This window comes from Cinclus cinclus, chromosome 4 (genome assembly GCF_963662255.1).
Source record: "Cinclus cinclus chromosome 4, bCinCin1.1, whole genome shotgun sequence".
Classification (NCBI taxonomy): Eukaryota; Metazoa; Chordata; class Aves; order Passeriformes; family Cinclidae; genus Cinclus; species Cinclus cinclus.
Window position 1 is genome coordinate 27,991,533 of NC_085049.1, and position 16,058 is coordinate 28,007,590.

A 16,058-nucleotide genomic window follows, 5' to 3' on the forward strand; every position below is an offset into this window, starting at 1 on the left:
AAGTGACTGCTCAGAGACAGGCAAATTGCAGGAACAATTGCCTCCTCCTTTCCAGAGGGAGACAATCCACAGAGGGTATGCGTGGAGAACATTTGCTTCACCTGTTTCAAAAAGGTGCTGGCCTGCTTTAGAGTGAGGTCTCAGTGGTTCAGGCTCTGTTTCATCCTATAAAATGCTAGGACAAGTGGATACATCAGCTACAGTTGGCATTCCTACAACACAGAGAAAGCCTCCAAGGCTGCTGAAATCTGTAACAATAGAAGCAGCAACTAATCATCTCTGGCCACAGTTCAGGCAGAACAGTCAGCTTAAAGCTGATATTGCTGCTGGCTGAAGGATTTAGGGCAAAGCTGTATGTCACACCTAGAACCCACAGTACCACTCTTGGATTTTGCATGGCAGAAGGGTTACTCTTTACTGGGATAGCCTTCTTAGAGGCAATGACTAGTCCTTCAGGAACTGAATCCTGTTCTTTCCACAGCATAAGTAAACATCTAGTTCTACAGCTCTGCCCAGGAAAAAAGACAGACTTGCTTTTAAACATTGTTCCTAGCAGCTGGGCCAGTTAAGAATAGCAAACTCCAAGGGAACCTCCTGCAAACTTCAGTTCCAGCTGAAAGGTCTGTTCTGTCTCACACAGAAAGCCAGGGATAGCAGCAGGCAGTGCTGAAGGCTCAACAAAAGGAGGAGTAGCAGACAATTAGTGTTAAAGCAAAGGAGCAACAAGTCCCATCAGCTACAAAGGGCTAGTGACATTAGTTAAAGCATACTTATTCTATCCCATGCAGCCCAGCACCATCCAAGCTGAAGCTGGAGAACAAAGTGACTGCAAAGTGGCTCAGTGGTGTTGGTCCCTGTTAAATGGGAGACCATCTTGCTGGTTTGAAGATTTTAAACCAAAGCAGCAGGTGTGATGCAACTAAAAACCAGAGGAGGTGGTGGGAAGGATTGAGGAGAGAGGGTGCTCTTCTCCAGCTACGATAGGTAGGTGCAGTCTCTGTTTAGACCACCTCAGATGCTGGAAGTGAAACCATGCTGCTCCAGTAAGCAAAGTCATAAGATCCTGTAGTGTCCCCAGTCCCAAACTTCCTTCTGCCATTTACAAGGAAAGGTGGCTTTATTCCAAATCACTTTAAAGTTGGGTGAGGAGTGTTTAAAGGAGTCCTGGTTCTTATCGTTGGTTTAACTGTCCCACCAATAAACTTGGTAGGAGCTATTTGTGAGACTGGGCCATTAACAGCTTGTGCTGAAGCCCTCTTCAGTCCACAAGTGGAAGGGGGAGTTGATAGGAGGATTTTCCAGCCAAGTCTGAAAGCTCAGCTATAGTATTTCACATTGGTTGTCATCAAAGTGCTTTCCTGAAGTCTTCAGCCCTCAGGTATCCAGGCTAGGCCAAAACCTAGCTATCACTGGCAACAGTGAGGTTTGGTGCAAAGGTGCCACTGGTCCTAGCTAGACAACAAAAAAACACAAATGAAAGGGAAAGGGAGACAAAAACCAAAAGGAACCCTGGAGCAGGTACTCACTGGGAAGTTGAGTGTGAGAAAATAAAATCACATTTTGTTTTAAAATTATAAATACTCTCCATATAAAGTTATTAAATAACTGTGGCCGTGGTGAGTTCCAGTGATCCTCCTAAGCAATGTCTGGTAGTCTTTAAAAAATGATCTTTGCTCCCCATCTCTCTTGCCCTTGGTTTAAGTGCAGCAGGGGTTGTCAATGACTAGCATAACATCAATGCCATACACTTCCAGGAGGTCCATAAGGAAACTTCGATCCCCCTGGGGATCCAGGCCCATGCCTCGTGCGTGGTCAGCTGTCAATGTCTTGTCCTGGCTGGCTGACACCTCCATCAGAGTCTGGAATATGCGGTTGTTCTGCTCCATGAAAAACCTACAGGGTAAAGTCAGCAAAAGTGATCGCATTGGACCTCCAAAAAGACACTGTATTAACCAAACAGGCAGCAGAGCCTCAGAACTGCATTTAACCCCCTTTAGAACTGCATTTAAGCCCTTTTAGCCAGAGATCCCACTTTGTTAGGTGGCGCTCTAGTACTTTTCCCTTCACCCTACAGGTGACCCAGAATAAACAAAGATAAAGCAGTCACTTTTAATTGACAGCGGTGCTCCCATCTGTGGGTGGCATTTCCCTTGGAAGAAGCCACCTTATCAGCTAAAGTGTGTTTTGTAGCCACCAAGCAGGAATATCACACCTACAGCTCCAGTAATGTAAAAGAGGAAACAGTGTTGTCACCTATCTGATAAGCCAGTGAGTAAATAAATTCTCCATTACTGGTGCAGAACACACCAGTAAGAGCTACTTCTTACATGTTGCTTTCCTGAAAACACACAAAGCTATTGAGAAAGAACTCTGGCTACACCTGTGAAGCTGAACAATCAGAGCCCTGTCTCAACAGCCCTTCACACCGTTTCATCCCATTACTTCTCACCTGCTGCAGAGTGTGAACAGCAACAGGAAGTGAAGGGCTTCAGAGGTGGTAGACATGTGGTTTTTATCTAATTCTGTACTTCCCACTCTACAGCCAGTTCTGGTTCTTTTGTTTGCCAGGTATGAAGTCAGCCACACCAGTTGGCCAATCCTTCGCATCCAGGTCTTACCTCTACACTGTACCAACCCCCAGCATGGTGCAGTCCCTGCTTCCCACAAACATCCTTTCCAGAGCCAAATGTTCTGGCAAGAAGAATCCTATAGTGCTTATGTTTATGAGGGCATTCTTACATCTCTAGTTGTGTTTTTAAAATTAACTTCTCTGTCCCAGCACATAAGCACCCCCAGTGGATACTGCATTTTGGCTTCTCAAAATGAAAGGGAGATGATCTGAAGAGGAAGTGCCAGCTGGTTTTGGAACCCTAGAGGAAGAAAGCTGACTATGGAATTATGTCAAACATGCTATTTCATAACACGCCAAACAGTGCAACACAAAATCAGTGCAAGAGGCTCCCTGAAATCAAAACAGTATCCAACTAAGTACTAGAGGTAGCCACTCACAAGATGAAAAGGTCCTCTTCACAGGAGCTGCAATCCTCACCCACTTCTTGAGAATACATTAACATCTGCCTGAGAGAAGGGAGACAGGTTAATTGCACGTACCTACTGTGAACCTGAAAGCTTTATGAGATGACCAGAATCTCCAAGAGATGAGCTGAACCAGTGGGATATTTTAAAAACACTACAAGCACAAAGGAGCAGTATCCTTTTTATTCCACATCATCCTATCAGGACCACCCAGCTGTCTGTGATTACCTTTGGTCATTGAGCCGTCGGTACTTCTCCTTGTCAGCATTGTTAATTTTCAGGAGTGGTTGCAGATGTTCATGATGCGTCTTCACATTCTGGTTGTCCACATAGACATCATAGAGATCCCGTTTTTGCTCAAAGATCTTTTCTGTTGTACCTGCCAAAATCAGAGAAGATTTTCAGAGCAGCATGTTGTTTTCCCAGTAGACCAACTGTTCACTCTTGCTTGCATAGTTAGTCATTCCATGCATAACCTATTTCTCATCAGTTCTATTCCAGAGTCTGGTGTCTCAAGACATTTTGCAGCCTGAAGCTAAAAACAATCATGCCTAATCCATCATACTTACAGGCCACATATGATACTTCTGTCTCCAGCATTTCTATGTCTGCCACATTCACGTAGAAGAATGGTTTGGACTCTGGGACAGTTCCTCCAAGACCAGGCAGAGAAACATTTGCAAGGCAACAACAGCAGTACACTGTGGACAAGAGAAGTACATCCTGAGATGCTTCTGGTTTCCTTCAAGGGCACCCTGAACTGCACTTGCCCAGTTCTCCCACAGGCCTCTATGAAAACAATGGTCAGAGCTCTGAAATGCCCTTGAACACCAGACTTCAACTCCTCAAGTGATAACATCCTGTTTTGCATAGGAAATAATCGGTTGTCCCACAGGAATCCCACATTCTAGAATCCAGTCAGTGTTCTTGCAGTCCTGTGCTGGCAGGAACTGAGTTTGACAGTGCCAGATGTGTCCTTACTCACAAGGCCTGAAGAAAAACATTTGGTAGGAAACACGTAAATGCAGACTGAATGTTATCTTCACAAGGAATGGTCACAAAGGATTTTGAAGACCTGCATGACATCTGTCCCCTCAGTATTCACAGGCATTTCTGCAATGCTTCAGCCTACTAGATCAGAGAGCTCTGCAGTGTCCCTGGAAACATACCTCTATAGCAGACAACTCCAACTGGGGGCGGTGAAAATATCAGTATGCGCTTGCGCAGCAGGGCAAACTTCCAGAGGACGAGGATCTGCTCACCAAAGAATTTGATGAACTGAGACATACAGCCAGCAGGGTGTGTGATCTGCAGGTGGAGCGAAAGGGAAGAAACAGCTCAGAGGTGAATCAGGGACACATGCACAGATGCTAAGTCTAAATGTGGGAGCAAGACCAGCACAGAGCTTGCAACAGTCCAAGTAACAAAATCTTATCTAAAGCAGCCTACAAAGCGCAGGAGTGACTGCTTATGTAAAGAAGAATGGGGCACCAGCAAGGAGCAGTAGCAGCCCTCTGCCCATTCCTGCAGGCCTCAAGCACCTGCCTCACCTTCATCTCTGGGTACATGTATCTGTGGATGGAAGGCAGCCAGTGGACAGGTTGCTGAGAGCTTGGGGTGCCCTTGCTATCAGGGAGAACTCCTTTCTTGTCATCATAGAATGCCTCTAGATGGGAGTAGTGCCCTGGCATCTCCAGCTGGTGTCTGGAAAAGAAATGAGAAAAGGGGAGATCTGTAGTATCTCCAGACTCTTTAGTGCCTTGCCCCCAGCAAACATCTGCTCTCCCAGCTAAAATGGATCCTGGGTGCCTCACTTGCACAGACTCATCCAGGAGGGATGAAGAAACACCGGGACTACCACTTCTCAGTGCAGCCAGAGAACATGCACAGGACTTACACAGGCAGTGAGCTGGGGTGTGCATAGGACTGGTCCTGTTTTAAATACATTCACATAGGAACAGTTGTCTTTTCTACCATCACCATTTTCACTGCTAGATCCACTCAATACAGCTGAAGCCCACAGCTAGCCAGGATCACTATTAGACAGTGAGAAGCCTTTTGTAAGCCCCTAGTAAAAGGGGCTTTTCAAAAGGTGAAAAGGGGAACTTGTTGTCTCAGCTCCTCACCCTGTGACACTTATGTCTGCCTACAGTAACTAGGGTTTGGGAAGCATTTGACTAGCCTGTTAGGAAGGAACAGACTGCTGCTAATCAGTTCCTTGTCTCCTTCACACTGTGAACCTGTAATACTTCCTGGAGAAATAGCCAGTCAAGGAAATCACAGCAGAGCATTGTCACTGAATTCTCACTTGCCTAAAACTGCTCTCCATAGAAAGAACATTCCTTCTCCCAGGTGAGGAACAACCAGGCTCATTCCCAAGGGAACTTACCTGACCTGGTTCTCCAGGAAATGCATGTACCTATACAGCAGCGTGTAGGAAGGAGAGAGGATACCCACGGATTTCATGCGGGCACCACGCTCCAACTCACTCTCCACAGGCATGTTGGCAAAGCAGGCCAGGCCAAAACAGAGCCCTTTCCGGAAATAACTGGACACAAAGGTTTGACAGAAGGGTTAACATTAAAAAGAGGTAAGAAGAAATAAAGGTAACTGAGTGCTAGAATTACTGATTTTGGAACATACTTTCTTCTGTAATGAACTCCCTGAAATCCCATTCTGCTAGCTGAAGGGTTGAGGACAGGCCTTGGGTGCCCCAGTCTTCTCAGTAGCAAGAGAAAATACTTAAGGCAAGAGTTCCCAGGAGTTCCCACTAAAGCCATGTCACAGGCTGGTAAGGAACCAAATAAATAAACAGCTTGGAAGGGAGACCAACAGAATGCATGATTCAGTCAGTGCAGAGCCCTTCCTCCAAGGAAGAAGCCTGCAGTAAATGCAGTTCTGAGAACAGTACAGCTACCTGGTCATATTTTGGGTGCCAGCACATTCAAGCACACTGATTATCAGACTGCAAGGATTCAATTCACATGCCTTCAGAGAAAGTAACTGTTATTCCTGACCAAAAGGAATTGTGACACTGCAGTTCATTGCAAAATATTGCTGCATTGCAACATTGGGTTAGCAGAATGCAGAAAATTCCTCTCTTTATGTGTTTCCACTGAAGGAGCTAGCAAAGAAGAAAGAGACTAAGACCTATCTGTAACAACATTTAAAGGAGCCAAAAGCCCTGGCAGAGTTAAGAACATTTTTCTAAGTCCTGTTCCTGCAAAATCCTTCCCAATTCAGTTCTGCCATTGCTTGCTCTTCATCCCAGGCCTCTGCTGACACTCCCAAGAGTGGGAGTGCAGATCATTTGCCCAGTACACGTTAAAATTTGCACACCAGTAAGAAGCTGGCCTGCCCCAGCTGGCCTCCACAGGCAAAGCAGTCATACAGCAAATCCCTGCAGCTGCCTGGTACTTAACATGACTCTGAAAGTATCTGAAAAGTATCTTTGGTTCAGGTAGAAACAGTTTAGTAATCAGGTTTCTGCAGGAGCCTAGCTTCCTAGGTGGTATTTTTCTTGCATATTCTGAATTAATAGCTGGTGGTGTAGATGCACAATTAAGAAAAGAAGAAGTAATATAGCTCAGATGTACTCACATGAAATCTGACTGGATTTTGTGGGACCCACTTGCCATGGATTTGAATTCTACACCTTCCAAATCTATATCTTGGGGTAAACACCATTCCACCATGTTGCCTGCAGAGAAGCAAATTCATTTGGGTAAGATTGGATACAGTACTCGTTTCTGAAATGCATATATCATCAACAGCAAGCTGTTGCTTTTCTAACCCTGGGATACCTGTAACAGTGCCCTAACACAACTCCTGAACTCCTAAACTGTCACAGACAGTAGGTGACATACAATATGCCACAAATCTCTTGCAAACGTTACTTGTAGCACAACACACAGACACTGCAGAACATTTGGGGCCACTTCTGAAGCTAGTGCTGTTTTGTGGGTTTGTCCTTGATAGCTTAATTACAGAGCAGCACCATGATTTTAGCTGAGGGTGGATAAGTTTTGGTCTACACAAGTATCCATCCCATACAGAAAGAACCAAAGGACTGACTGTTGCTCTTTAGGATGAGTTTCTGGGATAGTTCACACCACCACCAATATTGCTCTTTGCCTGTGCTTGGCAGGCCTGGTCAAACAGAAACCCCTAAGCCATTATCCAAGTCATCATTTCTTCCCTGAAATTTCTCCTATTTTCTTTAGGGTAGGAGGAGTTAGCTGAAGCTTTATATGGAGGCTGAGGTGATCCAAGTGCTGCAGTGTGTTTGTGTATGCTAGAATAACCAACAAAAAAGTACATAAATTACAAGCTAGATCAAGATCAGCAAACATCTGTCACCTGCCAACCCAACCAGAAAGCATGCAGTTGTTCAGGGGAAAAGGCCACCTGAGGAGCCAGCCTGATCCTGGAACAGATGATATCAGAGAAGTCATAAAATGTCCCTAAAACAAATGAAGTCCAACAGGTTTACCATGGATCAAAAAAAGAGGTGACTTCTCACTCTTTCCCATGCCAGCACTTCAGAGCCCAATCTGCTCACCTGGACATTCCCATTGCACTGATGATGAGATGTGCTCCAGATTTACCCACGGAGTTTGTCAGTCTGCCCACCGCATTTGAAGTCATGCGGCTTAGTTTTAAAAACAAGGCAAACAAACCAAAATTCTTCAGGATAATGCAATGGCAGATGCAGCACAAAGGTGCTTCCCACTAATTCATTCCTTTCCCTGCCCTTTGGGGTGAGCGTTCCAGCTGTGCTTGTATGGACAGCATACATTTAGAAGGGCCTTACACTCAGCCAAGATTCTTAGAGATATTTAAATCTGAGGCCTCATTTCTGAAGCCTGTCTTTTGTCTCATTACTCATACTGCACAAGTATATGCCTGCACAGGAACAGGGCTTAGCTACTGACATTTAAATAGGCTATTTTTCTTCTCACATAGATGCTGTATTCAGTAGACCTCCCCCAGCCCTGCCTGGCAAGGACTTCAAAAAAACCAACAGCGTTAGGCATGGCAACAGGAGAAGCTGTGCATGCAACTGCCCACATGCAGTGCACAAGCAGGGTTCTCCAGCAGAGCCGGGCTGGCCGGGGAGCAGCGGCAGCCTCGTGACCCCGAGCACAGCCCTGTGCAGTCACACACAAAACCACAGAGCTCTGCTGTGCAGCGCCTTGGCCTCTGAGGCGTGTGAAAGGCTGGCAGAGAGAGAGCCACTGACATCATAGCAGCCTGCACGCTCCCCTGGAGGGCTGGCAGATTATATATAGATGGTGCCTTTTGTTGTTTGGGGTTTGTGTGTGCCCATTTGCTTCGCCTTTTAAAGGTGCAAGACCCTTCCTTGAAAGCATGAGGAAGTCAACTCTTGAGACTGTTGCCTCATAACTACAAAATTGTGGTTAAGGCCAGATGTGCTTTTAAGCCTTGCCCCACAGAGGATCTCTTATTGGTCATTACCTGCAGATTAACAGATCAATAGGTGAGAGTGCCATCAAGAGCAAAGGGAGATTGGCTTTGCTCAGTTTAGTCACAAACACTGTCAGGTGTCACATCCACTGCAGAGTGTTGAGGTGGATATGGCTCAACAAGGCCTGTTCTGTACCAGCAATAAGGAAAGGATGCCTTGAAACAGATCTTTACCCTGCATGTGACCTCAAAATCAGCTCACATATCATGTAGCTATTTTATTTTTTTTCTGGGATCTGTCAGGAACAACCTGCACCTGTGCTCCTGGCTGTTCCTCACGCCACCTTGCCCTATGAGCACATGAGTGACGTGGCAGTCGGAGAACAAAAGTGAAGATTAAAAAGTAGGAAAGTCAGTCTGGTGAAACAGGAGAGCAAACAAAGGAGAGACTTCACCCAGATGTGATACGACTGCCAGCCTGACCGAGAAACCAGAGGAGGGAGGAGGGAGCAATGCTGTACAAAAACAGGAAGCATTGCCCTTCCCCGTGGATAAAGCAGCTCTCGTGCGTACAGGAAACTTTCCAAGTGAGAGTCACCCAGCATTAGAGATTTTGCTGAGAGACAGATCTGATCTCCTGGAAGCTGTCTCCCATCTTCAGGTCAGGTCTGAGCCAGCACTCATTTTCTAGTGTGCAAAGTTAAGGATGTTCTTCCTCTTTCTCTTGTATTTTCTTTCCACTGGATTTTCACATCCTCACAAAGAAGATACTGGCACCATCATTTGGGGGCATCACCTGACGCTACTCACTATTAGATGTTTCCCAAGGCCTTTAGGGTCCCCAGCTGTGCAATACTACCATGTTGTGCAAGGAGAGGAGAAGCATGAAGTATAACCCAAACATCACACTCACTCCATTTCCTGCATGGAAGAAACGTGGGACAGAAAAACTGAATATTTGCACGTTCACTGGTGCAAAACACATTACATCTCTCTCTTCCCTCCTTATCTCTCTCCATTACTTACAGACCCTTTCAGCTAACAGACTGTGTGGGACCTCCACGAAGGTGACTATTATCAGCTTCCCCACAACAGCAGTGAAGAGAGCTCTTTCTCAAGTGCCACAAGGTTCACTATGCTGCAGGTGAGGCCAGCACCGATTCAGAAGCTGCCTCTGGCTCTTACGTCAGTCACTCACGTGAATTGACAGTCACAGGGACACCAGAGCTGTGACAGTGACCTGGCAACCCCATAACCTACCTTTGGAAACTCATCACATGCAACTGCTATACACTGAGCTCGTCTGCTTCAAGCCCTTCTAAATCTGTGAGGGAAGCTGTTACGTTCTTTATTAGCATGGTCACCACTTCATGCTTCTACAGTAAAACCTCTCTTGCCTACCTACTTGTTTGTAGTTGAGCAGACGCTACTGACATAACCACCTGCACAGCCACCATCAGAAATTCAGCTGTTCCTGTGCCTCAGCAAGCTGCCAGAGGTGCTCTGCTGTGCTTTTCCTGGGCAGCATCAAGCAGGTTTCCAGCTCAGACACTAAGATTTCAAGTCATACACAATACAAGTCCTTCACACTATCTGATGTGGCTGACCAGCAATTCCTGTATTCTCTTTTTGACCCTAGCAAGATCACGCCACTGCAACTTCATGATCTTTTTCCAAGTCCACACCCTCAGTAGGGCACTTTGCTCCCAGCTGTAAAGCTGACATGTACTGGTATATTGCTCACAGTCCTATCATCCATGCTGGGTAGCAGCGGGAGGCTCAATCTTCCTGGACTTGACAGGCTACTCTGAGGCTGATGACACCCAGCATTAACTGTGCATCAGATGTGAGAAGAGCTGTTGCCCAACTTTCCCTGGACTTCATTCAAAGCAACAGCTGGTTCAGAAAAACTCCTAAGAAAGCTCAGCTTTCTGCCAGCTCTCAAGAAAAGCTCATTATTTCATAGAAGGCATATGCTGTTGGATTGAAAGACAACCTGCCACTGCTGCAGTCATCCAGACTCTTTCATGTTTTGGATACTTAGGGGAAACACCTCCATTTTCCATCTCCTGGTGGAAAGACAACATCCAACCTCATTTCAGATTTTTATGAGTGAAGAACCTCTTATCTCCAGACTGAAGACACTTCTCTCTGGTGCAGTATGAGAGGGTAACTTCTCAAAACCCTTGGGTGTTTTGGGACACAGCAGCCATGTTGTCTGACAGTGGGCATTTACTGACACCAGCGGCTACAGCCTGTTCACTGCTCCCTTAGGATTTTCAGTTCAAGACCGGCATTCACTCTTCACTACCAAGGCCCTCTTGTGAGCATGAGGTCAGGTACTTTCCCCTTCCACTGAAGAACCAACCCCACTGTGCTTTACAGAACTCTTGCCTGTCTCTTATGCTTTTGCTGTGGATTTGCTAAGGCAGTGCCTGTCTAGAGAAGAAAGTCTCACATCGGGATGCAAAAGGGCTCCTGAATCTCCCTCTCTTGCCTTTGAACCCCAGGTTGGTGCCTGGCAGCCAAAAGACCTAACAATGTGTCTCAGGACATCAGACCCCTCTGCACAGTAGTACCTGTGTTCACAAGTGCAGGGCAGGTGTTAACTTCCTATCTCTGTCCTAACATCCTGTTTCCTGGATACCATGGGAGCAGCAGGATTGGAAAATAAAGTTAAGACATTTTCTGAAATGCTGATTTACAGGTTTAAAATTAATAACCTTTGTCAATAGTGATACAACAGCACAGTCCAACAGCACTGAGAGAGATGGATGTGGCAGCGAAAAGTGGAATATACACTCCCTTGCCCCTCTCCTCTGGGTCGCAGCACTCCTTCAAAGCACTAAGTCCCAGAGATCCCACCAGAGGCCAGCCTCTAAACACGTTGGTCACCAAGAAATACGCAGCTGAGCTGCTGCTGCTGCTGCTGCTGCTGGTGATCATACCCTGCGAGCCTGCTGGATTTACGCCTGCCACAAACGCCATCCATCACGGATAGCTGCGGGCAGGTCTGCGCCACTCCACGGAAACAGAAGGATACTCTCAAGATGCTGCTAACAGGTTGGTGCCCTCCAGGCAGCGCTGGGCAGAGGCTCGTGCTAAATCGGGGGCACAGGGGATGCCCCAGCGCCGTCCACAAACTCCCTATGCTGTGTACTCGCTGTGGGGAAGAGATACACCCATCCTTCTCCTCGGAGCGGCACCAGACGCGGCGCCTTCCTCCCGCCAGAACTTCGTCTCGGAGGGATGGAGACCAAAAGCCCTTCCCCTCGTGCTCGATTTTCGGCAAATGCCCACGGCTCCCGGTCCCGACAGCGGCAGCCGTGCGGTGGAGCCGCGATCCTCCGTGGGGGCAGAGGGCAGCCCGGCTCCCGCCGGCCGCTCCCCACCGGGTCCGGCGAGGCTGCCCCAGCGCGGCGGGAGGAGCGGTCCCTGGGAGACGGGATGCGGGGGAGCGGTCCCCAAGGGATGCCCAGTCCCGGCCGCCCGCATCCATCTTACTCCAGCCCCAGGCCCGGCCTCCGCGCCCCGGCCCGCCCGCCCCCGGCGCCGCTCACCCGTGCGGGGGTCGAAGGTGACCACGAAGACGGCCACGATCTGGTCCTCCTCCGCCTCGGCCCGCGGCGGCCCCGCCGCCTCCACCGGCCCCTCGCCGTCCCACGGAGCCGCGCTCCAGCCGCCGCCGAGCCTCCGCCCGCCGCCGCCGCTGCCGCTGCTGCCCGGCTCGGCCGCGGGCGGCGGCGCCGACACGGCGGGGCCCTCGGCCCAGAACAGCAGCGGCGCCTCGTCCGAGCGCTCCACCATGGCCGGGCCGAGCCAGGCCGAGACGAACCGAGCCGAGCGGGGCAGAGATGAGCCGAGCTGAGCTGAGCTGAGCCGAGCCGAGCCGAGATGAACCGAGCCGAGACGGGCCGGGCCGAGCCGAGCGAGGCAGAGATGAGCCGAGCTGGGCCGAGCCGAACTGAACCGAGCGGAGCCGCACCCCCCGCGCCGCACCGGCGGGGCGCGGGAAGCGAGGGGCGGGAGCGCGGGGGTGTCACCGGCGGGGCGGGGCCGGGGCCGCGGGGCGGGGATGGGGCCGGAGCCGCCCGGGGCAGCCCGCGGAGATGTGGACTCGGAGCTCTCCGGTGCTGGCTCCTGGAGGAGCACGGGGGGCTGGGGACAGTCCGGCTGCCCGTGCTTCACCTCCTTGCGCAGGGCAGAGCCAGCTGCCCGCCTTCTGTACCTCCCAGGCTGTGACACCGACGCCGAGCAGCTGCTTCCCTCCCCCCGGTTAAAGCCACCCTGATGGGAAAGCCACGGAAATTGGGCAGAGCAGCCTCAGGGCCAGCAACGGGGCAAGCTCGCACCCCCTCAAATGACTGTGGTGGAAGCTGCGAGCCGCAAATCCCTGAACGAGTCAGGGGTACTGATCCAGTATATACTGGTATGTGTGTGTGTATATATATACATATGTGCTACAGAAGGATGTGAAACAGTTTTATGCAGAACAAGCAGAATCATCTTGAGACTGAAAGACGGTGACACAAGCATGACCAAGGCATCTACAGGCAGCCAACTTTTTGTAATTACTGTCCTCTTTATGCTACCACCAATGTCATTATGTGTCATTAGGATTAATTTGTTCCCTAGGTCTTTCTGATTAATTGAATTACCCAATTAAGCAGACCACAATTAAAAGGAAGATATTGTCATAAAAGCCTTAATTGTCTAACTTTTTTCCTGTTGAGCAGTTCTGAGTGTTCAATAGCCCAGTAAGAAACCCATGATACAGTTTTTTTAGGAGTGGGGTTTGGGTTTTCTCTCTCTCCTTTTTTTTTTCTTTTTTTTTTTTTTTTTTTTTTTGCTAACATTAGCATCTTTTGCTGTGAGCTTCATTTCAGACAGCTCCAACACTGAGTGGGCATTTTGTTTTGCAAAGCCCATGCAAAAAGTTTACTTTGCAGAGCTATAGCCCAGAGTAGGTGGTTTTTAGCAGATGGAGTTTTTCATAGAAGGTGACTGGTAAAGAAAAAAAGAAACAAACCCTGCACAATATTTTGTTACTGTGTAAAGAAAAGCCAGATTCTTCAAATACTTGGCCACATGGTTTGCTTTAACTGTATAGACAGTGCCAATCTTCATTTGGATGAATATATTTTTGCATGCTGGTGATGCTGAAGTGACAACTCATTTCTATCTTCCTTTCCACAGTAGTGCTGCTACAAATGTCAAGTGTCTGTCCTCCAGCACTCTAGGCAGGAAATAAAAACCAAATAAGAATTCCTTCATGACCCACACAAGCTATTTGTGGTGCAGAGCTGTTCCTGGTCCCCTCAGCAGTGTGGTCACACCAGTATTATCCCAGCATGAGGGAGGGGATGCAGTGGGAAGAGCAACCAGTGACAGAGAGCAGGGACTGCCAGTGCTGGCTCTGAGATGTGTGAAATATCATCACGCTCTGAGCTCCCAGCTTTGCTGAAAAAACCCATGAGACAAATGACCTGGTGGTAGCAGAGCAATTAATATGGCTTTGGCCAGCAATCTGGGCCTGCTGAGGGCACACTCTTTGTTGGATACATAAAAAAAAACAAAGGCCACATTTTCTACTGTTTTATTATTTCACCAAAATTGAAAAGCTTTAGGCTGGAAGATAATATTACCCTTTTAGAAACAAAAACTCACTTTAAAAGGAAATTAACACCTTTTCCCTCCAGCTGAGGGCTCAAGAAATTGCAATCAGGTCTTTGAAACAGTCAGGAAAAATGTAAATAAAAGTGTGGTAGCTTTTTTTTTTAAATGCAAGATGAATAAGCTGGGCCTTCTTTACGCAGTAGGTCCGAGTTTTTTTCCTTTACGTATCACATCCCTCCTTGGAAAAATAGACACTGCCTCTAAATCCTGAGGGGAAAAAAAGTTTAAAAATTGTTTAAGGTGGGATTGAAAACTGATCTGAAGGAATTTCCTTGCTGGGTTATTAAACACAGGTAGTCGTGGGGACTAAAAGCATTATTTCTTCAGAATTAATATATTGCAGTCTGATGCTTCTGGTACTGAACGTCTGATGAATGCAGTCAGATCACAGCAGTACAAATGTGGTCCTGGACCTCATCTGGCCAGATGCTGCAGGCACAACTTGTCATAGCAGAAAGCAGCCAGTGCTGGCACTGCCAGGCTTCTGGACCTTGCTCAGGTTACGGCACAGGGAGGTGCAGCAGCTGCATTTCAGGCTAAGAGAGGCTGCATGGCAGCAACGGGTCTGTGCCTGCAAGAAGTACAGCAACCTGTGGGCCAGATGCAACCAGTACTGGGCTCCTGGCATGTCCTCCTGAGGCCGTGTTGGTGAATCGGATACAACTCGTTTCTGTATCAAATTAATTGTTCATCACAGTCTTAACAAGCAATTTCAGATATCCGTATGGCCATAGTTTTCATTTAAGGAACGGGTTAGGAGAGCACAGAGACCTCAGAGCAATGTGGCCCTGTGTGTTCTGGTGGGAATTGCCCTTAATGTGTGCATAAGAAAGCAGGTGCTGCTTCTGACACACATCCATCTCCTATGGGCTGCAGCCACTTCCAATCTCTGCACATGCTCCTAGCAGCTTTCCTCAAGGCTAAGAAAAAAGGCTGCTGTAACCTTGTTCCAAATCAGTTAAAACTTGCTGTAGTCACACTTTGAAACACAGGTCCCCAAAGGCTCAGATGATTCCTGTTTTTTGCAAAGAGGTGCAATGAGGGGAGACACTGACCTGCTCCCAGGGAGACCTGTGTATGGCTCCTAACTCCCTCCTGAAGTCTTATAAATTATACAATCTCTCATAAATCTATACATTATAAATTAGGCTAACGACCTCTCCATGCAGGCTGCAATACTTGCCCAAATTACTGCATATCTAAATGCAGGAAGCAAAATTCAGACTTAAAGAAGGAAACACAGGGCCCTATCATCGTAAGACAAATAACTTACACAGGCAAAGCCCACAAAGACTGGATCTCGGATGGGATTATGGAGCAGACAGGCTGCCAGCAAACATCATCCCCCTTACAAGCCCCAGGAAGCTGGGGAAGGGATGAGCGTGCAGGAGCAGGGAGATGACTCCGACTGAGAGGGAGTCCTGGCTCCCTGCAGAGCTGGCTGTTGGCACTGCAGATCCACATCCAGAGACAATTCCTCATCCAGCAGGCAACTGTGGACAGGTGCTGCCAAGCTCCAGATGTTTCCCATTAGCACTGGCTCAGGTGTGGCGTGGTTATAAATGTCCAGGGCAGGAGAGGGGCTGTCTGTGGGGTATCTGGTGACTCCTTGGGGCACCCTCTGCTTTTACAGCTGTATGTAGCATGGTATTTTGTTTCCCTCTTTCTGGTTGAGACATTTAATGCAGAAAAGAGTGAGTGGATGCTGTGTGTGTTATTCCTTAGGATGTATTTCCTTGTGTGATGAGAGTAGTGGATGGGGCAGCTCTCTTGGAAACTTATTGGGAAAGGCAGTGGCTTCTGAGTTGTAGGTGACTTAGGCCAATAAGGCAAAAAGCAAGATCTGTTGTTACATGAGCAGTAGCTGAATGACTTTGTATCTGGTAATTCTGGGGTGCTCTTCATTGACTAGTGCTGTC

General features: G+C 48.0%; 1 protein-coding gene across 1 annotated transcript; it reads right to left on the reverse strand.

Annotated features, from left to right (window-relative positions):
- Positions 1–896: 896 nt before the first annotated feature.
- DENND11 (DENN domain containing 11) lies at positions 897–12,270 on the reverse strand. The gene is made up of 9 exons (XM_062490982.1): positions 12,024–12,270; positions 6,637–6,736; positions 5,426–5,584; positions 4,587–4,740; positions 4,206–4,344; positions 3,606–3,737; positions 3,265–3,415; positions 3,010–3,078; positions 897–1,893 (listed from the first exon to the last, which is right to left on the reverse strand). The coding sequence occupies exons 1-9, from the start codon at positions 12,268–12,270 to the stop codon at positions 1,698–1,700; spliced, it is 1,347 nt and encodes a 448-aa protein (XP_062346966.1). The 3' UTR covers positions 897–1,697.
- Between the last annotated feature and the right edge of the window lie 3,788 nt (positions 12,271–16,058).